The sequence below is a fragment of the Zootoca vivipara genome, chromosome Z1, assembly GCF_965207765.1.
Source record: "Zootoca vivipara chromosome Z1, rZooViv2.hap1.1, whole genome shotgun sequence".
Lineage (NCBI taxonomy): Eukaryota > Metazoa > Chordata > Lepidosauria > Squamata > Lacertidae > Zootoca > Zootoca vivipara.
Genome location: NC_142583.1, coordinates 36,468,067 through 36,491,537, shown reverse-complemented (window position 1 = coordinate 36,491,537; position 23,471 = coordinate 36,468,067). Strand labels below are relative to the sequence as shown.

The following is a 23,471-nucleotide window of genomic DNA, read 5'->3' as shown; positions in this document are numbered from 1 at the left end:
AGCTGTGGTCTGTCTTGGGATCATTTATAGTAATTTTTCTGTTTTGCCTTTCAGGCCATTGGGCCCTCCAAGCTCGTTTACATTTATAGCAACAAAACACTAGTCTTGGTACGATAAAAATGAGAACAGTAAAACAGAGCAGAGGTCAGCAAGGTTTACCTTGCCTGGGCCGGTTCACTCCAGCAGAGATCCCTCTATGGGCCGGATTGCGCGCAGACACAATTTTCGGTGCTGTGGAAGCAAGTCCCCATGCCGTGCTGCGCTGGTTTAGCACAGCACGTGGGGACTTGCCAAACGGGTGGCTCGGTTCGGAGGCGGCTCGTGGGCTGGTTAAATGACCCCCGTGGGCCGCTTGTGGCCCATGGGCCTTAGGTTGCCTACCCCCATAGCTGCCAAGTCTCCCGTATTCCCCGGGAAACCCCCAGTTTTCCTGCTGTTCCCAGCTGAAAAAACAATTTTTTTTGTTTCCCCCCGGTTTATTCTGGCGCGACGGCCATTTTGGAACTGGGCGGAGCATGCTCAGAAGCGACTTTTGATGCAGCTCTGCCCAGTTCCAAAATGGCTGCAGTGCAACTTCTGGCGTGGCGGCCATTTTGGAACTGGGCAAAGCAGCATCAAAAGTCACTTCTGACCATGCTCCGCCCAGTTCCAAAATGGTGGCAGTGCTACTTCTGGTCTGCTACTTCCGGTCCGATCCATTATTTATCCGACAGAAACTTGGCAGGTATGCCTACCCCTGAGTTAGAGCATGGTGCTGATAACACCATGTTTGTGAGTTCATATGGGCCACCTGCCCGTTGGACGAAATGACCCTTGGGTTTCCTTCCAACCCTACAATTCTATGATTCCAAAGTAAACTGACAATAAAAATCCACCAGAAGCCTGCAGAAGCCAACATATCTTGACTAAAAGCCATTGCTGAATAGGCCAGTTGAACCTGTCTTCGGCGAAAGAGGGTTGCTGCTATAGAGAAGGCCCTCTCTCATGCTACAGTACCTGCTAGTGTCAATGTGATTTGGCAGTGGAACATGGCAGCATTACAAATTATAAACTTCCCTGTTAAAATATTAATAAATGCACGAACAATATCCTCCCTCCCCGCACCTGTTGTAAGTCTAACCGAAGGGCAGCAGGTGACTAATTCTGTTCAGCTTCCTCTCAACTCCGAAGAATCACTCTGTGAGGTAATTACTATCACCAATGACTTGTCAAGTCTGAGGAAGCCAAAAGGGAGTCGCAACTTACAGGTGCTCAACGAAGAGCTTCCTTCAGAAACAATCTAAAGATAATTACCGATAGTCTTGTTTTCCTTCTTTGTCTCTCATTGCTATGGTGCGCCTAAAAAAATAAGGACAAAAAGTTAGGTTGGTTGACTGGTGCCGACAGTGAGGAAATTCCCTACTGCAGCCAACCTAGCTGATTGCTCCTTGACAAGTGGGGTTCACTGACATTTTAAGCTTCGAATTCGTCCTTTGCAGCTTCATGGTTACCTGATGTCAGGTGTGGGGGCAGGTGGCCATGGTTTGAAAAAAAACAGCCTGCTGGATCTAATTTGGCCATAGGCCAGGGGTTCCTCATGGCCACCCTAACAGATAGTTTGGCATTTACTGTACTCTTAGCAATTTAAATGCTTATCTCCTGATTTAATCTGTCGACTTCAACGTCTTTACATAGGAATCTTCCCACTCACAGAGGCATAATCACATGATTATCTCAGTATGTAACAGGCAGTGGGGGCGGGGGAAAGAAAACTTTGGTGGTTGTATGCTAAGTCCACCCTCTGTAGAATTTGACTTTCAGCATTTAAACACAAAAAGGAGAATGTGTAGAAAAGGAGAATGTGTAGAAAACCAAAACTACAAATATGGCAGAAAGCCAGGTTGCCACAGGCAAGAACCATCACACAGAATTTCAAAGTACTTTCCTCATAGCTACCACATGTCCAGTGGCTGTATGAACAGGCCATGGGTCCATAATTCAAAATAATTTTGTTTAGGAACAGAGCATCAGATATGTTCAGGGTGGCTCTGTGGCCAATAATGCTGCCTTCCTTTCAATTGAGATTTTTTGGGGTGGGTGGGTGTGGGTATGTCCTTCCAATATGTAACAAACAATCCCCACCAATGGTAGAATCAAAAACTTACCCAAGTTTAAAGTCAAAGGCTCTGGTTTCATTCAAAACAGTTCCTCCATTCTCCAGCTCGTCAATTTGCCTTTGTATTTCATAGTCTTAACAAAACAAATAAATTAAGCTTAGTTGTGATGTACCTTTGCCTATTTTTAATTTTTAAACCCCGGAGGGAGGGGGCACACACTTTAAAACGCTTCTCAATGCCAAAGTAAGCCTAAAGGAAATATTAGAGAATCACAAATAAACTGAATTGCTTTCTGACAATTAATTTATACTGTTGTTTGGAAGGCATAAATTTTCAACACAATCCCATTCCAAAACACCCTGAAGTCATACAGCTGAAACAGTCATTCTGCTCTCATACAGAATAAGACTGACTGCACACTTTTATCTCCACCTTTATTCCAAAGGGCCTTTCTTGGACTAAATTCTTTTGGAGATCAAGAGCAAGTTCTGCATTTTTTTGACTCACCCCGAGATGCAAAAATAACCTGCATATACAGAAATATAATAAAGCTGCCTTACTCCAAGTGAAACCACTGGTCCACCTGGCAGTGACAATCCAGGATTCAACTAGAGTCCTTCTGGTTCTCCCTGGAGATGCCACAGACTGACCTTTAAGTATGCAAAGCATGCGCTCTACCACTGAGCTTCAGCCCTTCCTCTAACATATAGCGGCATTCATAAATCTTGACTGAGTCCTGGAAGACATCCCCTCTGACATGCTTCCCCACTTGGCCTGGGAGGGTGCGGCCCTGACTGACTCCAGCTACAAAAGCTTACCGGTAGGCTGCTGAGCTGACTCTTGGGCTGAGGTATTGTTTAGGGGTTTTTGTTGTGGGGGGTTGTTGCTGTTATATTACTATTTTTGAGTCTTTGTTTCAGATCTTACTATGATTTATATGGAAACTGAGCAATTTGGTGGTGTACTTTTTGATTTTTTATTGATTGCTTATGACTACTTTTGTTACGTTTGTGATTATGGTTTCCCCCCACATGTTGTACCATAAGTGGCCCTGAGCATGGTTCTATCTATGGAAAGGCAGCATACGAACAAAATGATGTATGTATTTTCCTGCATTGTAGGGGGTTCGGCTAGACGATCTTTGGGGTCCCTCCCAACTCTATGATTCTATATAAATGTTTCCCCTTCTCTATTCTGAGTCCAATAATTCTCTTGCATAGAAACATAGCAGCATCCACCTCTTCATGTGACACTCGCATTGTAGATGCACATTCTCTGTGGATCACACACACACACACACACACACACCACACACCTCACTGCGTCTCTTGCGTCACCTAAGAGAATGTGGGCGTGCTACTATGGAACTAAAACATAAATGGGCTAAACCCGCCAATCAATTGCCAGCCAAGAAATTATACTTTCCCTGTATTATAACACCACATTTCATGCATGTGTGCACACCTAATGGGCTAACATGCAATATAAGGTAATAACTGAAAACAAGGAAAACAGAATTAAGAAGAACAAATTAAACCAGCATGCTTGCATTTCAGCCAATTAAGTACCATTTAAGTAGTTTGCAGGCACCTGGTCCTATTGATTACAGAAGTGATGGTACAAGCTGACATTCCAAACCAGGAAGGCAGCAAAGAAGTTATGTTCCCAGTCAAGGTGTCCTCCCCAAAAGACTCGTTCCAACCACTATATTTCTAGACCATCTGTGGCCAGGGGAAAAGGCTACACCCCAGTCACACAAAAGCCAAAGGTTTATACACACAGCGACCGCTATTAACGCAAAGACACATTATCACAGTTCACAAGGATGGATTTCAGATAGGCTAAAGACATCAAAACAATGCATGCAACTTAGAGGTACCAAGTTTGCATATATTATTAGCATAACCTGCCCAGTTTTTTTTTTCTGGCATGGCATTCCAAACTCCCTGTCCAGATTTTCTTTTGGGAAGTGCTTCACTTACCTATGGCCTTGGCAAGAAATCGGGCACTGTTGATATTCTTCACTTCAGTCCTCACTCCAAGATGTTCTCCAGGGCGATGCACGGATACATTGGCATCTACTCTCAGTTGACCCTCTAAAGAGATATTGGCAGTTGAATGAGATTTCATCAAATGGAATTAATCCCACATTATCTGCAAGTGGTTTGTACAGGGCTTCCAATAAAAAGTTTGGGACAGGGACATGGATTAGCTGTCCCTGAAGAGAATCAAAGGGCCATTTCTTCCTTCATGCCTGCATCTTTCTACACCTGAAGATCTAACAAGAAGGGATTGATAGTTCTGTCAAATGCAACACATTATCCCAAGTTGACATTTCTTATCTGTGAAACAAGCACATGGACATCCCTCTCAAGATAGCAGCTTCATACATCTTAAGACACAGAAGCGATTGAGAGAATACCCAACCATTTCAGAAATCAAATGGAATGAAGCTCTTACATCATTTCCAAGCTTCTAGACTCATTTTGAGTCATTGCTTCAGAGATATATGGGATTTGTGCAGTCATAGCCCCCCCCCCCCTATATATAAAGGAAAAAGAGAGAGGACATGCCCTCCATTAAGGTTTTGTAGCTCAGATACAAATTCCTGGCAAGACCACATAGCACAGAGAACTGCGGCACAACATTTGGAATCTATTGTGCAAACTTTGTGCATCGTGACACCTCCTTTAATCAGACTTTGTTTCTTGAGGTTTTAACCAAACTAATAGTTGTACACGAAGGTCCTTTTGATGATCCTCCCTAGGAAGAGAAGAGAAATCTGACCAAAGTCTCTAATGGCAAGCAGTGAAACCACAAAATGTCAAGACAGAATATGGCTTTTGTCTAGTATGAAACTATCATTTGAGGAGTTCACATGGCTCTGTCACAAAGCCAATTACTGCTCAGGGCAGATTTACTGAAGTGTCCTTGAAAATTTACGCCTCAAGGACAGGTGTCAGAAACCTGTTTTTGCCTTCCCTGTAAGAAACTGTAATATTTGCCACAAATACAATTTTGAAGCCTTCCCAGCTGCCAAAAAGTGTCATACATATAGCCCTGTAGAAAGTGATGCAGAGGGCAATCTCCTGCTAAAGAGAAATCTGGGGTAGAAACACCACAACAGCTTTTTCGAGTTATTATTCTTTGCTTTTCCACATCCTTTTAAAAACAGGTATCTAACAGTCTGGCAACCGATATAACACCCTCTCTAATAAATGCCATCCCGCTAAATGACAACACACAGGCTTTTGCATCTTCCTTCTTATCAACACTTAAGTTAATGCGCTTTAAAGTGAAACAAATATTGGATATTTACACAATGCAGTAAACAGCACAGGAATTGCATTTGTAAAGGATAAAAACTGAGTGTCCAGCCAGACTTAAGTCTTCTCAAGGGCACTTTCCAAAGACACAAGTGCTCCCATTCTATATTTTTTGTGAAGAATACTAGGCAAGGAAAAATGCTGGAGGATAGCGCCCTTCCTTTTAAGGCATTCTCACAAAGCACATGTACATGGATGTGGTGTGTTTTTTTTCTTTAAAAATGTTTAGGGGTATTCTCATTTTGACTCAAGAAAATCACCATTTTATAGTTCAAATTGGGAATAATAAAGACAGTAAATGGACAAAAGTCCTCTGATCAACAGCTTCTGGCATACTTCACACATGGCGATTTTTATATTATAGTAAAGTATGAATACTGTAAGTGTGAAGTATGAAAATGCATGAATAGTTTCAGGCCTATCTGGAGATGTTCATGAGCCAACACATACAGGAGTTCCTCGGTAGGCTTGTTAATGTGAAAAGGGTTCCCTCAAGACAGAAGACCTGAACATCACTGACTGAAGCCACTGGAGCTCTTGCTTATATTGATAGCTATATACACAACCAATTCTGTGGTTGTGTACGTATTGCACAGCCACTGGAACCCAAACTCAGCACCAACCAAGCAAACAAAAAAAATCCGCATCTTGTCCTTGAGACACATTTCATACTCCTATGATTCTACAAAATATCTATATGTAAGTACATTTCCCCAAATCCTGAGGACTAGAAACATTTCTCTTTTTTTAAAAAAGGCAAATATTGTCATAAATTCTATGCCCAGGACCAAATTCCACAGGGCAATAATGAAACTGCAGAGTAACAGAAACTCTGCCTGCATTCCCTAAGACTTGAAATTGTATTTGTATTGAGTGGAACTGAATCTCTACTACCTGTTCCCTTGGCCCACAGCTCATTTGTAGTTCTGATATGTCCTTTATCACAATGCTCTTTCTGGATTAAGTGTCCATTAAGCAATTGCATGTTCTTAGACTCCTAGCTGCAGGTGAACTACTTATTACTTACCCTTTGACAATTCATACCTTCACCTTCATTTTTAGTTGACTTCAAAGTCCCACTCTTGTAGGTAGTAACTATGTGCTCAATCTACTCCTAGAGACTTTCATAAACCCAAGGGCATGGCATGGCAATCAGACAGCTAGCACACACCCCAAATGCATTCACCTTTTCCGATTATCTTGCTATGAAGTCATGTACCTGATCTTGACACACTGCAGGTACCTGCTACTGAAAGGATGGATGCTGAATTCAGCCTTTGTCTCCACACTCAATTGGAAGATAGGATAAGGCAGGAAGGGGCAAACTTGTCCTCAATGAGAAATAGCTCAGATAATACAAAAGTAGCCTCTGTACCACCGGATGAAAAATGAATGTGGCTGAATCTGATAAGACTGCAGGAAAAAAATACCACTAGCAGACAAGAGGAGCAAATGGTGCAAGCCCCACAAGAATTTCACAGCCAAAAATCTGCCATTGGAAAAAAGGGATGCAAATTAATGTGCATTCCCTGAAAATTATATCTTAAGGAATAGGCTCCGTGTCAAGGCTTATGGGTGCTTGGTACTTCAGTTAAGTGTTGAAAATGAAAAAAGAAGCCATCACAACAAATACCTAAAAAGATGCCTTGGGCACCATTCAGTACAAAAGCAGGAAACAAATGGAAACAAATAAATAATAAAAAGGATAAAAATCAATGAAACCTCTTCCAGGTAAGGCTGCCTTCCTGAAAAAGTTCTTAGAAGCAACTGACACCATCAGCAGCAGGAACTTTTGCAATTGTAAGCAGAGGAATTGGTGTTGGGGAAGCCAGCAGACAGCAATGGAAACCTCAAGTAAACTGACAAGGAGTGGCAGACTCCATGCCCCACTGAGGGTTTATTTGGAAGGCAGCTGCCCTATTTAAGTGGCTACAATTTTTCCTCTACTGATGATTTCTGAACAGGAGGGGCAGAAATAAGCAATGCTGCTGCCCACTGTTCAGAAGCGCAGAGCCCACAGCAGACAGCGTGTTTCCTCCTCAATAATTATTGCTGCTTTCAGCAACTGTGCAGCTGCATGCAAAGATGAGAGTATGAAGGAAAGGGGGAGGTGCCAAGATGCACGCAATATAATGAGGAATTGAGTGTGAGAGATGTTGATGCTTATTCATGCGCCCCACTATAGTGGTTTGGGGGGGACCTTGATCTAGAATTAATTCTGAGGTGCTGGACGAATTCTAATATGCAATTGGTATATGTACACATACACATATACCCTACCATGTTAAGTGTTTGATATCAAACATCCACTTCTACCCCCATTGCTTGATCCTCCCTCCAAACCCTCCCAGGATTGCTCCCACATAGCTGAGGTGAGCCCAGAGATTAATAGTCGGGTTGCAACTGCAGTCGTTCCAAAGAACCTGCATGACAGCATCACTTGGAAGGAAGGCAAGCAGGCAAGCAAGGGGAGGGGGTGGAGAAGCAGCACCGAAGCCATCAGTCATTCCCTTCCTGCTAAGATTTATTATGTAAAATTTAGAAAGGCCTCGGAGTACAAAAGAATCTGAGCCGAAGATGAGGCAGCTGGGCCCCTCTTAGGCACCAGAGGCGCAAGTGACCTTAATTCAGAATCAGAAGATTTTGACGAAGGAAAAAAGGAAGCAAAACACAACACGACACCACAACAATACCGAACGATAAGCAGCTGGAAGGCAAAGTAAGAAAGATGCCGTGAAAGTGCCTTTGTGAGAGGAAAATTACAGCTGAGGAATGATAAACATGCCCTCCTCGGTCTCTACCTGCCATGTTTGCTTGGCTGCTCCCAAGAGCCTGCAGGATAAGCTGAAGCTCTCTCACTGCTGCAGCCGCCTCTTCCCCACAGCACATGTTGGGCTCCATGACAACCTCCATGAGGCCAACTCCTACCAGAGACAGACAAGAAATTTTGAACAGCAGCTTTTGATCTCATGTAAACAGTTCAGACATTAAAAAAAGAAGAGCCCACATGAAAAGTGCTTAAGCTTTTGTGGGAGGAAAAACTGGTTATCATTTATTATTTAATCACTGTCAAAATGCTTGGATCTGCAAAACCAGCACACAAATGCTCATTTCCCTCTATCACCAAGAGAAAAAACGAGGTCCAACATTTTTCAAGGGTAAGGGGAAGCAGTTGCTCAGGGCCAGTCTCTTGTGTTGAGTTGATTTAATATTTGCATCCTGCTTTTCCAACAACAAATGTTGAGCACAAAGAGGCTCGCAATGATCTCAGTAGCATTAAAAAAACGAACATCACGACCACTATAACATCAAACTCATTGGCATATAAAAGCAAATGACGAGAACCAATTCATCAAAACAAATAATACAATTAAACAAAGTCATAGCGACCCATAGTATTGCCGGGACACTTCCTAATTCGGGCTAGGAGAAGGTTTCTGAGACAGCAATTCCTCTCTATTGTGTTTGGCAAAAAAAAAAAAAAACCAGGCCTGGCAGCGCAGGCCACTGAAAAACAGAATTGGCAGCAAGACCCAGCAGGTGGGGGGGGGTGCTTAAAGTTTCCCCCACAAACCTCAATCTTTCCCCTACTCAAAATATTAAGCCTGTATGTATGGGCTGAGATGTTACAGTTCAGCACTAGGCCATATTGTGTCACACTCAAGGTCTTGTATAAATCCGTCGTCTCACACTTTTCCATTCAGTTCATGTCTAAAGCTACATTATTCCATTCACACTCCTGGATGGAAGAACCTGGGCTTGAAGAAAAGTGCTCTCTCTCTCTCTCTCTCTCTCTCTCTCTCTCTGTGTGTGTGTGTGTGTGTGTGTGTGTGTGTGTGTGCCTGAGCATGTATGAAGGATCCAGATTCACCCAGCCACCTTTCACCTCTGAAAATGGCAAATACAACTATGAGCCAGAGTCCCGTCCCTGGGTTTGCTGCCAGACATGCAGACCAGCTGTGAGAAAGGCATTCTTTTGATGCCTTTATCAAGCCAGCCTTTCAGTTTGGGTTTGTGTGTGTAGAACAACTCGCAATTCAGGAGGTAACACTGACAGCCTCAGATAGAAGCACAGAATGCTGCTGCCTTTTTTCCTTTAAAAAATAAATAAATAATAGTTACATAGACAAAAGAGTACCAAACCTACCTGCCCTGTTCAAATCCACAAGGGTCTGGCTCCTTAAATCATCGTGAAGACTCTTTCCACTGTCTTGCTCCAACTGTATCTGCTTGATCCTCACACTCCTGGTTACCATTTCATTCTGGTTTTTCCCCATGCGTAGAATGTATGACAAGTTCCCATTCACAGCAATGGGGAGCCTTTGCTGAGTGATCTGATAGCCAGCCTGCATTTAAAATTGCAGCGATCAACAATTTTAAAATGGTCACATATCAACATTATATTCCAATAGATGGCCCTTTTATCTGAGCAATTATTAACAACAAATTCATGCAATACACATTAAAGACTCAGTGTAATCTTTCCTCTTAGCTTTCCCCTCCACCATTCCCCATTAAAATGATTACTTTTTAAACCTATTAGATGACAAGTGACAAGAAGAAACAGGCCTTCCATTTTCTATCCGAAGCCCCATTTTTCATATCCAACCGCCCAAAGATCTCCAAAGTAGCATTTATCTTATCTACATGTGTAACAAAACCATGAATCTCATTACAGGCTCTGATAATGCTAGCTTACGGCAGTTTTGCATGAGAAAAACAACCTTGGGGAGTAGGACTGAACTGGCTGACAGAAGGGTCAAGTATCCTCTCCTGCCTGCTATCTCTCCCCTTCAAATAAATCACAGCCTGCGTTAGTGTTCTACCCCATTTCCCCCTCGTAACAAACTGGGCATTGCACACACTTAACACACTGTATGGCGAGGGAAAGGGGGCAGACTGCAAGTGTTTTGAACTAACAAAATGTGGCTTCTATTCTTTTGTTACAGTGTAATAATACTTTATTGACCTTTTGTGTCTCATATGTGAATGTACTGAATATAGATTGTGGGGCTAAATTATAGGGAGCCCTGGCTAAAATTAAGGCTTGTGTGTGAACCTCAAAGGGCAACTCCAAACCCTAATGAATGGCTTGATAGTTCTTCTATTTCAAGTTGAACCACAAGCAGAACCCCTTTTAAAATGCTCAAAAAATAACAAACAGAATTGGCAGTCAACCTCTCTTTAATCAACACCCAGAATGGAGTTCTGTTGTTTATTTTCGTATGGTCTTTGTATACGGTACCATGAACACACTTTCAAATTCCCACTCACATAAAACTTGCAACGGTTAAAGTAGACAATCATGGATCCCCCCCCGCCCCCCCCCCCCACACTTGTTAAGGTTTAAGAGGAACCACATGGCTTCCCGCCCCTGTTGTTTTTAGGCTAAAAACCACTTGTGGTCTCTGCATGTGCATATTGCACCTGTCTTTTCCACCAGTGGAGCCCACATCAGCCTCAGGACCAGTAGTTGTGACTGAGAAAACAGCATAGCAAGGAAGGCTAAAGACCTTTCCCCCAGCTCCACTCCTTTCCTCATGGCAGATTTTATACTTTTAAAAAGGCCAGGTGATTTGATTAGAGATCTCCCACATCATGTTTAGTTTGGCCTAGGTGACCTTTGGCAATCCCTATCTGTTAATCTAATCTACCTTGAAATGTTTTTATACAGGTGAAGAAGTCAACAATGACCACAACTTATTAGGGGTTTTTCCTACTAAACACTTCTAAGGAGATCCTCCCTCCCTGCCATTGCATCCCATCCCGAGAATATGGGGCAGGGATGGGGAACCTTTTCTGGCCAAATAGGTGAGGCCAACCACTTGTCAATCACCTGACCTTATAGTGATATCAGGTGATGCTGCCCTCTGAATACCATATTGGTAGGACTTTCAAACAGTCCTTAGTAAACAACCCACACTGCTCACAGGAATGTTTACAAAGGGCTTTCCAAGAGCCCTTGTGCTGTTCCTTCAAACTTCCACAAAATGGAGGTTTGAAGGAGCACTGCAGTGCACATATCCAAACTGCTTCTTCAAATGGATGCATGATATTAGGTGGGTCAAAATGGCCAGGTGGGCACAGGCTGGCTGGAGGTTCTCCAATCCTGATGCAGGGATTTTCAAAGAAAAAACTATCATGTATCTTTAGCATTACAATTGTGGCTTCAAGGAAAAACACAGGCCCCTATTTAAATTTTAAAATGATTAATTTGATTAATTTGAACGGACGGGTTTCACTTTATATGTGAGCTTTGCCTCATTACGTTTGAAAAAGCAAGTCTGGTCCTAATATAAGCGTCATCTGTAATATCAGCAGGTAATACTGCATGATTTTTTAAAGTCTTCTTCATTTGCTTTTGCGATCAGCGACATGTAAAAACAGGATGTTGCATTTCAGATCCTTTAAAGTAATGAGAACCAATGCCTGTGATGTCTACAGGACCATAATGCGGATTTGTAATACATTCATTTCAAACGCAAAGATCAAAATCAGACTGTTTGTCTTAACCCTAACAGACAATTAGAGGGAATAGAGGAAGTCTGGCCCTAGCAGCGCCTTCTCGCAATTCAATTATCCAAAGCCATTGGAAACATGAGGCGCAGGACTGCAGTCAGCAATCAGGACAATCACCTTCAATCAGAAAGAGCCTGGCTACAGCTGCCTATTCATCAGGGCTCAGTACTTGGATGGGCAAAACAGTGGCAGAGAACAAAAAACCGTCTCTTCTCCCAGCCTGTTTTCCCCATCAGTTCTCCAGGCTTGTCCCTCTTCTGATTTGCCGAGGGACAAAGCTCAATACATACTCACAGGCAGATCTGCATAGAAATAGTGTTTCCTGTCAAACAAGGACTTCTTGTTTATGGTGCAGTTCAGCGCAAGGCCCGTCATCACTGCGGCTTCTACACATCTCCTGTTGAGAACCTAAAGAAACATGACAGATGACTTCACTCAGATACCCAGTATAAAACAAATGCCTCTCCCACACACTGCCTTTTAAACAGCGCACATTCCACTTTACTTGCCTTCAAGAAGCATTATCTGTCTTTTTCATGCGTGGGAAGCTCAGCCTCAGCAGCAAGACGCTGGAGCCTTATGCAAAAGAGTATTTTCCCATGCCAGAGTGAGTGGGGTGGAAGCTGCTGCTCAGGGATAGAAACATGCTTTCAACATATGGCACATCCCAGGTTTAAGGTTTTGGTTCTCACCCTTGCCAGCTACTGATGCAAGTGAAAAACAAGCAAGGGTCAACTCACAGGAAGGGGTTCCTATAGCACTACAGTAAAGCTCAGGTGCTCCAGAAGGCAATTCAGGACCAGAGCAACATGGGACATCTTTCCAGGCATTCTCTTTGTGTCATTTGGATTTGAAAGACCAATGAAAAGTGTGGATACACAGAGGGTAAGCAGCAAGCAAGTGTAATTTCTTGCTGCTGTTTAGGGAAGCTTTTAATGTTTAATAGACTATTGTATTTTAATATCCTTCTGGAAGCCACCCAGAGTGGCTTGGGAAACCCAGCCAGATGGGTGGGGTATAAATATTATTATTATTATTATTATTATTATTATTATTATTATTATTATTATTGCACAAAATCATTTCTGATTGTAGGGCACAGATAAGCCTCAGAACATGCAATAAATAAAAGTGAAATCCAGCGTCGAAACCTAGGTCATATCCACACCATATACTTAAAGCAGTTTTATCAAGCATGGCTTACTTCAAAGAATACTGTGAAGTGTAGCTCTTAAGGCTGCTGGGAACTGTAGCTCTGGGAGGGGCCTCCTGACAACTCTCAGCACCCTTAAAGTACAGCTCCCAGGATTCTCGGAGGGAAGCCATGACTGTTAAAGTCGTATAACAGTGCTTCCAGTCTACTCTCCAGTCTCATGCCAAGGGATGTCCATTTATTTATGTGCCAACTCACAATTTATTTATGTGCGCACTCAGACTGACTACTTGATAACACTCAAAATCAGATTTCCAAAATTCTTCTAATACAAGGACACGGGTCTTTATTTGTTCAGGCCAGGTTAATACAGCTTTAAGCCATGGGTAGGGAACCTGCAGCCCTCCAGGTGTTGTTGCGTTCTAATTCTGTTGTTGGCCCCAGCCAACATGGTCAATGGTCCAATGGTGTTGCCACTGTATCCGGAGGGCCACAAGTTCTCCATCCTTCCCTTAAATTAAACTGAAAGGAATCACCAAGCCTTCCTTTAATATGCAGCTTCAAAGTGTGCCTATTGTCACCGGTTTCAAATGGCAACCGAGCTGCCATTATTCTGTGCTCCATCATAGTATAGCTATCAAGAGGTCTAGAATAGCAAGATGAAGAAATTATTGCTGTTCTGCAAGGAATGTCCTACACTTTAAACATTTTCTTTCCTCCTCCCTTCTGCCACGGCTTTCTTTGTGGAGGATGCAATCCCCGTGCTTTCTGGGACAGGAGCGTCAATGTGTAGAAATGTAAGAAGCTGTGATATATTTAGTCAGAGCATGTGAGGAGTAACAAGTAACCAAAGGGGTTAACTGTGTACTGTGTAGCACCTGACCACTGAGGAAGATATCATGTTACAGAATGTGCTAGAAGTGTTTGTGTGTGTGTCAGTTGGTTTCGTTTTTGCCTGGGAGACGGTCGCAAGATGTCTGCGCTCTCACCAGGTTGTTTGTTATTTTCTCTGTAGAATAAACTCCAGTAGTTATTAGAACACTTTGGACTCTGTGTGTTCTTAAGAGGCTTTTTGTTGTTGTTGTTTAGTCGTTTAGTCGTGTCCGACTCTTCGTGACCCCATGGACCATAGCACGCCAGGCACTCCTGTCTTGCACTGCCTCCCGCAATTTGGTCAAACTCATGTTCGTAGCTTCGAGAACACTGTCCAACCATCTTGTCCTCTGTCGTCCCCTTCTCCTAGTGCCCTCAATCTTTCCCAACATCAGGGTCTTTTCCAAGGATTCTTCTCTTCTCATGAGGTGGCCAAAGTATTGGAGCCTGAGCTTCACGATCTGTCCTTCCAGGGAGCACTCAGGGCTGATTTCCTTAAGAATGGATAGGTTTGATCTTCTTGCAGTCCATGGGACTCTCAAGAGTCTCCTCCAGCACCATAATTCAAAAGCATCAATTCTTCGGCGATCAGCCTTCTTTATGGTCCAGCTCTCACTCCACTAAAAAAGAGGCTTTTTATCCAACGGCTATACAAGCTTCCGCTGTGTGTGAGAAGAAGAAGAACTCTGCTGTGTGTTTTACTGCCAGCCCGGGTCTACGGAGCAGAGGCGCTAGAGAAAGCGTGCCGGGCGGTAATTAGTGGCTCCTAATTGAGTCATAAACAACTCAAAGGAGCCCTATATTCGTCACAGAGCATTGGTCCATATAATGTCTACACTGACTGGCAGTGGTTCTTTGGGGTTTCAGACTTTCGCAGCCATACCTGGTGCTCCCAAGGATTGAACCTGGGATTTTCTGCAGATGCTCTACCACTGAGCAACAGCCCTTCCCAAACGAAAAGCCAGTCCGTAAATACAACTCCAAATACATCCTGGCTATAATATGTGTCAAGTCTTGGTCCCCTGCCCCAAGGAATTCAATGATTTGGCTTTAGAATTAACTCAGTCCTAGAAGCAACCCAAAATCTGAATCTAATAAGGTAATGGGATACAGACATACACTTGAAGGAAAGATGGCATAGAACGAACAAAGAAACGAACAAATAAATAGGATGCTGTTAAACCTTTCGTGTAACTGGAATGGCTTCTTGGGTGTTTGCTTATATATTTGAGAAAACTGTTGAGCCTAAAATAAAAATGTGTAAAATACAGCAGAAATGTTTAAAGAGCAGCAGAATGGGATCCAATTAGTCCTGACTTGTAGACCAAAATGAGAGATTGCCAACAATGCTGAAGTATTAAATTGTTTTAGTGTCAAAATAATAGTTTCCTATGCAGGAAGTGTTTCTGGTGTCAGTTGTAAATTTTCTACAACATAAAAGAATACCCATAATTGTCTCTCTCCTGGCATTTTTCATTGTTTTTTTAACTGTTCAGCTATCTGCATGAAACTGGAGCCTTTTTTGCCACTTGGGTTTCATCACAGTTTTATTTAAAAGCATTTCTAGAGTTTTAAAGGGTAAAACTTAAGGAGAACTTAGCTGAAAGCTTCTGACCACTTGTGTGGGATTCAGTGAAAACAGTGCTTCCACACCAACAGCACACAACCCTGGGAACCATGATTTATTAATTTGGGGGGAAGTAAGCAGTAAAAGGTATGTAAACAATATGTCTGCTAGTGGCACAAGCAAGCACATTTGGGGAGCTGCTACACTGATCCTATAAGAACAATATGCAATTGTTTATACATGTGTGTGTTTAGGATAGGCCAATGGGTTATTTTGGCAATGCAGCTTAATGCCAAATGTGTGTGTTTGTGTATCTGTGGAGAGGAGAGGAGAGGTCTTTAATCCCAGATTGGATGAACTTCCAATTTGGGATTCCCAAAATCTATAGGTTTTACAGAAAAAAAAACTAAAACACCTAAAAAACAGGAAACTTAAATCTAATATAGATGTTTAGGAGCTATTACAAGTTTATTGATTCACTAATCTACCACAACTGTGTTGTTAGAAAGCAGCTCTTGCATAATAAAGCCCTCAAATATTGGCGTTTGTGGAAAAGAGAAATTCAATAAAGGCAGTCCTGCATTACCAGCACAAATTGGAAAAAGAGATGTTCTCAGTGCTAATCATCAATGTGCATGTATTGGTTTAGTTCAGTGAATGGGCTGGATCCTTCTTCCAGATAAATAACCCATCACATTCAATCCCTTGCTACCTCAAATGAGGTGCCATTAATAATTACATAAGGGATTTGCCAAAGTTAATAATGAACTGTGCTCTTTATTTTTTATTCTGCCAATGCAAAACTAATTTAAGACAGATCAAAGAAATATTTAGATACTGCAGGACAGAATAATGAAGACCACAAAAATCCCTTTGCAGACACAAGACCTTCCAGTAAACAAAATGATTCTTCCTCAACTTTCAACTGTAGACATCATTCCCCAGGTGACAGATTAATCTAAATTAATTAACTATTGATATGGAACTTCAGGTTCAAAATAATTAAGCTCTACACTCTCCTGGTTTAACTTTCCCCCAGCTATAAAAAATGCTGGCACACAACTAGGATTGCAAAAGTCTCAGTATTGACCTCATTTGGCACCTACTGAAGTTGAAATCAATATGAAATTCATAGTAACCAAGCGAGTAGATTTATGCTGGCTAAATATTTTACACCCATTTCATGAAAGACCCTCCTCACTACTTTAAGCAGGAACATCAAATTCATGGCACGAATGACCAAACTCTCCATCCAGTAGATGCCCAGTAGCCGTATGCAATTTTTAAAAATCAAAACAGCCAACTTGGTAAAAGTGTAGCCAAACAAGGGATCAATTTCATGGTACAGTACAGTGGAATTCAAGCTGGAGACACCCCAATTTGTAGCGCTCTCTCAAAAAATGCACTGTGCCAGCTTTAAAACTAGGATTTTAGAAATATTTTTAATGCAGAATGTTAGTAGGATGGTGAGGTGGTAATTAGGAATTGTTTCCTTGCATGTTTTAGGAAGAGGACACCAGTGAACTCCAGAGAGCCACACAGGGGCCATTTGTCTCTGTGAAAGAGCCCAAAGCGTAAGGCCTTCTTGCCTAACTGGATGCAAGCCCCAACCCTATTCAGCCAACTTTGTGTGTATCAGGCGTCGTCAGTGTGCCATTGGTACTAATGCCCAACATTACTAATGCCCAACACATAACTCTGTGTATGACTTTTTGGGAGATTTGTAGCTAAACATGAGGGCTGCCCTTCTGGCAAAAATGCCTCCCAAGACAACCACCCATATAAAGTAAAACATAACATTAAAGGCATTAAAATCACTTAAAACAATCCCATCTTGTGTGTCCTTGAGTTCTCCATTTTGTTTCAGTCTGTCTGAGAGTACAATGAACTTCAAAGCAGAAGAGATGCATGCTGTATGTTCTCTCATCACCCACCCCTCCTATGGGGATGACAGCTTTGAATGAGTAATCTAGATTAGGACAATGATGCAGGAAAGTGTTAAATTTCACCTTTCCCAGCATCAGTCCCAATTGCCTCTCTTGCATGACTGCTTTTAATGCCCACCTCCCCAAAAGTTCTCCCCACAGATGATTAGTTGTCTGTTTTCCAACCTTCAACAGTGCTGGGAAACATGTTGTTTGAATCTGCTATAAGAAAGTTTGGTATTTACTCCATAAATATAAACAGTCTTGTGTTTAACACAACTGAAATTTTCATATGCAACTGAAGTATCTAAAGGAATACTTCTTCCATCTGTTAACTTTAAAGCAGACAGAATTTTAAGCCTAAAACAGATGCCAAATCACATCTGGAATAATACTAAATTGTGCAACCATTAAGATGTTCATGCACACTAAAGTACACTGTTAAAATCAGGAAGGTACCATCACTCTTGCCTAAAACCGTAAAATAATAAAATAAAATTATGAAGCAGTAATAGTAATAAAAAATAGAATTCCGTATCACATTCTGACACCCAAGTACTAACATTTTTAAATATACACTTTCAACTTATCTACCAAAAACTGCAAAGGAAAAAAAATTCTTTCCCTCTCCTTGCACAGATAAAAGCCTCTGTTGGAGGTGAACAAGAGCAGATCACGGATTTTTCATTAGTTTAGCCATCAAGCTGACTACTAATCAGGAGCTCTTATCTCAAAGGAAGCCTGTTTCAGCTTAGGCTCAAGATTTCTCACTAGGGAACAACTGTAAAAGGAACAACCATTTCTCCTTAAAATGTACAGAAATCCAGAAGAATATGGCAAGATGCATGGAAGCTGCCCTCACACATATTCCGTATGTGCTTAGGGACAATCTTCACACGTAACTCTATTTTGCTTTATTTATCTAGGCACTTCTAAGGTGCTATGTATGTTTATATTTATCAGGATTAACCCTCCCAAGGTAGCTCACAACATACAACTTTATTGTGAAAGAATGGTAGAGATACAGCAAAAATGCACTGTACCACAACACACTCTCGTTTTTGCCTGATGTGGGCTATTTTGATGGACAACAGCTCTACAACACTTCAGATGGGGTGCTCCTCAGTCATAACCCAGGGTCCTGCTACAGGACACATCAACAGCTGCATCCAGGAATTTTTGTTTGTATAGCACGGGCTCCGTTACAAATAAAAAATAGCAGAAAGGTCATCTTTGCTTCCCACAAGAGGTCCAACTCCATTTAACTGTCATACACGTACCACAAAACCATCAATGGGTTTTATCCATTTATGCCTTTAGTGGAAAATGATACCAATTTCTTGCCAATCCCTCCTACTTACTGCAGCCCTCTCTGCTGTATCCCATTCTGGGTTCAACCATAATTAACAACTAGAAGGGAGAGAATAGTTGGCTTAATTGGGTTAGGGGGAGATGGCTGAAGATGGGGGTGTCCCAACTTACGTGAATGGAAGCACTTTATGCAAAGGCAAAAGGCACCGTTGGATACCACCCAGTAGATTTAAGGCTTTTTCTTCATGCGTACTTAGTCTGTCCAAAATAAGAAATATAACAATACTACACTATACTGAAAGCTGATTGGCCACACCTAGTAATAGCTCTCTCTACATGCAACTTGTTCAATATCCAACAATCTCATTGCAGCAGGTGCCAGTCTCTTGTTGAGGGACATGGCTCATGAGCAGAACACGTTTTGTATGCAAAAGGTCCCAATTTCAACTCCCAGCATCTCCAGTGACGACTGGGGAAAAGTAGGCCAAGTAGACAATGGCGAGCTAGCTGGCCCAATGGTCTGACTTGGTGTAAGGCAGTTTCCTATGTTTCTATACATACCTTCAGATAAACACAAGGAGAGGTAATCTTACTGCATCCCACCAAAGAACCTATGTTGGAGCACTAAAAGGCCAGAACCTAATTTTGTGTATTAAAATAAGCCAATAATTTCAAACTGCTTGGCCAAATACTATACAGTAGTTTGGTTAGAGAATCAGTCAGGAAGGCTCACAATCTTCCACTCACTTGCAGGCATAGGGCAAGTTTTGAAGTAAGCATTCAGATGGCAAACTACCAAAAACTCATGTTGTTGATTGCTATGACAGCAAGGAAACACCACCTTGCCGTAAAAGGCTAGCAGTGTTTAAAGCTGAAGGAAACTCAGAGCCTGTGGAGTCAGTGGCTCTACCAAGTCCAGATCTCTAGTAGGTCCTGGGGGTGCATGTGAGCCAGCTGTAAGGACAGTTGTCTTTTTTGTTTGTTATTAAGCTTCTTAGAAATACATGTAACATGGATGGTGCTCTGCTAAATAATGGTGATTTATCTGGAGTGGTTATATTTGTATCCTGCTTTTCAGACAAATATTGAATGCCAAACCAGCTTATACCAATATTAAAAAAAGAAAGTGAGACAAGAGGCACTGCCCTCTAGTTTACAAATTTTAAAAGGCAAGATTACACAAAAAGGAATCAATGTGGAGGGAAAAGGTAGAGGGAAATTAAGTGGCCAGTTGCAAGCTGCTTGTTCCTTCTTAGATAGAAGTGTTTCAACCATCCAGCATCCCTTTTAAACATTATGACTCTTAATAATTTTAAAAAACCTGAAGAATTAATGGTGGCTGCCTGTTCCTGTTTGATAAGACAGGCTTTATTGTTGTTGAAAATTCAACACTAATATAAGCATTCAATTCAAACTTACAGGTAGAGTTCCAGGTAGAGAAGCATCAAAAAAAGATACTAAGGAGTTAGGTGCTCCTGCAAACTGGACTTGTGAACCGGAGAAAAGCTTTGAGTTGGAGCAGATCTGTGCATGAATTTCCAGGCCTACCACTGCTGCCCAGGGAACATTCCTAAAAGAAAGTCAAAAGAAATATTCACTAGCTGGGTTGATGCAATTCAAATTTCTAAAACAGCTGGGGTGTGGTGTGGTGGTGAATACAAATGTCAAAAGTATCAGAGTTCAACAGTATGCTGGAGCACACTGCAAGCCCACAACTGCTGTATAATGAACATTGAAAGATGTTGTGAAATGTTTCCATAAACAGCTGAAAATTGTACAAAAAGCAGCATGTTAGAAGGCAAAAAGAAACCCACATCCTGAAAGCCTTACATCGATTTAAAGTGCATTTCAGAAGTTACATTTTATCCAGAGAGAAAGGGTTTGTTGGGCAGGTGTCTAATTTTGTACCCAGTGGAGATTATGAAATAGAAAATAAATATTAATTGATATCCTTCTATGTATGAGAAATCTCCGACAGGCAGGTGGCATATTCAATTATGCATATGCTGTCAGATGGTCACTTTCAAGCTGGGAAAGGTGGGTCTACAGAGCACCATTAGTACTGAATTAGCATAAACATCAGTAGTCTGGCAATAGAGAAATCATCTTTTCAACTCAAGAGATGGTTCTCTGAACAGGAAGAACAAGCAGCACCTTCCTATCTGCTGAAAAGTAATTGCAGCTCTCACATCCATAATCTTTATATGAGCAAGAGAACAGTCACCTTTACTGCCTGAACCACTTGACAGGTTCTGGAAGTAATTATCTGGACTTGTACAAAGAAGAGACACAAATATCATATTTCACTGGTGAAGTCAAGCTTATGCCATAGCTATGACAGAAGTACTTAGATCAAGATGGGAGATTAGGAAAGCAGAAAAGCTCTAAGCAAATACATCAAATATAGTGCTTCCTTCGAACATTAAAACACTTAAAAAAAACCCCAACCAAAACCAAAGTTCTGTTTCTGTAGAATGGAATTATTCAAACTATAACAAAGTGAGCTTCCCATTCTCATCTCATTTATTATGAAAAGTAATTAGGAGTAATCGTTGAATACTGTTTTAAGTTACTATTTTGCTTATATTCAAAACACATTGGTGGGGGAAAGGGAAGCAAAAGATATATCTGGGTGGGGCACCTGTGTCCCTGCAGATGTTACCGGATTCTCACTCCCATCATCCCTGACTACTGACCAGGCTGGCTCAGATTTATAGGAGCTGAGATCCAACAATAGCTAGAGGGCCACAAGGTTCCCCATCCCTGGGATATATATTCAACAGAACTTCACAGAATAAATTATGGAACAACATACATTTAGAAAACATTAGAACTAAAATGACATGTTTTGCCAGAAAGGTTACAGCAGGGGTCAGCAAACTTTTTCAGCAGGGGGCCGGTCCACTGTCCCTCAGACTTTGTGGGGGGCTGGAATATATTTTGAAGGGGAAAAAATAGAACAAATTCCTATGCCCCACAAATAACCCAGAGATGCATTTTAAATAAAAGGACACATTCTACTCATGTAAAAACACGTTGATTCCCAGACCGTCCATGGGCCGGATTTAGAAGGCGATTGGGCCAGATCCGGCCTCCGGGCCTTAATTTACCTACCCATGGGTTACAGGATGGGGTGGGAACCCAAATTGCACCTTCTGTAAAAGAGCACCGTGACCTTGGCATGATGTCTGTCTTAAGTGTAATTTCCACAAGGATAGCCATGCTTGTGGTTTCTACTGCAACACCAGCTAAGACTCTCATGGCACTTTGAAGACCAACAAATTTATTGTTTTATTAGCTTTTGTGGACTGGAGTTGACTTCATTGACTGAATGATACTCTGGTGACACATCTGATGAAGTAAACTCTAGTCCACAAAAAAAAAATGGTGCCTATATTTTAATCTTTAAATATGCCACAAGACTCTTTGTTGTATTGTAGATAGCTGGAAAACAAGAAGCTGATTTTAATGAAACAGTTTCTCACGTGTGCTTGAAACTGCCATTTAAAGGCTGCTACAAACATGTCATTTATTATGCAGTTAAAGGAAAAGAAGGCAGTGTAGATGTGCAGACATCATAATCCAATGGGCACGTACTGTATATTTATTTTTTGTAATGCATGCATAGGAACATAGGAAGCTTTCTTACACTGAATCAGACAATTATTCCATCTAGGTCAGTACTAATTTCATTAATTGGTAGTGGTCCTCCAGGGTTTCTAATGGGATATTCCCAGTCCTACCTGGAGACTTGAAGCCAATACCTTCTGCATGCAAAGCAGATGCTCTACTACCATTGAGTTAAGAACCTTCTCCTGTATGCCAGGTCCTGCACATTTTGCCCTCCACAAACTTGTGCCACTGATAAAAGGAAAACTTGCACTTTTTAAAAACCCAGTGTTGGGTTTTTAAAAATGGGTAAGAAATGTATACTTTTTGACACGGTCCTCAGTCTATTTGTATAAACCTTCATTTTATTTTAAACTTTGAGAAACGAGCTTTTTTTGTGTGGAGTAGTGGGGGCGGGGGGGGGGGCGGCGGCGGCCAGGGATTGCGGGTTGTTAACTACCTTATTCTAATACCGCTCCTATCCAGACCTTTGCGACAGTCAGATTGATAGTTGCTCTGTGTCGTGAGGGGGGGGGGGGAGAGAACGGGGGAGGCTGACAAAAAAGGCAGAATATTACCCTAGGGAGGCGAACTACATGAAGCACAAATAAACATTGCAAGGGATGGAGGCTAGCATATGCGACAGGAGTCCTTACTCTCCCAGCCCGGTTACTACTACTCCCTGTCGTACCGTTTCTGCTTCTCTGTCATCTCTTTCGCACTCCGGCAGAGCGCGCTAGCGGCCACCGGACCCTCCGGGCCGCGCAGTTCGGCGACATTCCCGACGCTGCGATGCCCAGCCCCGAGCCAAACCCGGCAGCGCCGCATCACGGGCGCCGCCATTTTGCTCGGAGTTTGTGAAGCGTCAGGTGACCCACCGACTCTTGCGGAGCCTCCTGGGAAATGCAGTCCCGACCGCGCGCGGACTAGAGGAAACGAAGGGAAGCAAAAAAGCATTTCCCGTGGTGCACCGCGACTGATCCCTTCTAAATCCAATGGGGAGAGTAGTACGGAGAGAGGGCGAGCTAATTTGTTGCAGCCGTTCGGCCGGTGGAAATAGGCCGATGGTTCACGCTCCCTCTGGTGGCAGGT

At 42.2% G+C, this 23,471-nt stretch overlaps 1 protein-coding gene across 3 annotated transcripts in view; it reads right to left on the bottom strand.

Annotated features, from left to right (window-relative positions):
* Positions 1 to 23,229, bottom strand: part of GATB (glutamyl-tRNA amidotransferase subunit B) — a 39,068-nt gene extending 15,839 nt beyond the window's left edge. For 2 of the 3 annotated variants that reach the window (XM_035112165.3, XM_088661090.1), the window contains exons 1-8: positions 23,071 to 23,229; positions 20,190 to 20,340; positions 12,236 to 12,349; positions 9,570 to 9,768; positions 8,224 to 8,346; positions 4,079 to 4,192; positions 2,145 to 2,229; positions 1,294 to 1,338 (exon numbers count right to left, since the gene is read on the bottom strand). In XM_035112165.3, coding sequence (XP_034968056.2) covers positions 1,294 to 1,338; positions 2,145 to 2,229; positions 4,079 to 4,192; positions 8,224 to 8,346; positions 9,570 to 9,768; positions 12,236 to 12,349; positions 20,190 to 20,340; positions 23,071 to 23,222 — 983 coding nt within the window. In that variant the 5' untranslated portion in view covers positions 23,223 to 23,229. Of the gene's footprint in view, positions 1 to 1,293; positions 1,339 to 2,144; positions 2,230 to 4,078; positions 4,193 to 8,223; positions 8,347 to 9,569; positions 9,769 to 12,235; positions 12,350 to 14,850; positions 14,935 to 20,189; positions 20,341 to 23,070 lie in introns of all 3 variants that reach the window. The other variant, XM_088661089.1, reaches the window with a different exon arrangement.
* Positions 23,230 to 23,471: the final 242 nt, after the last annotated feature.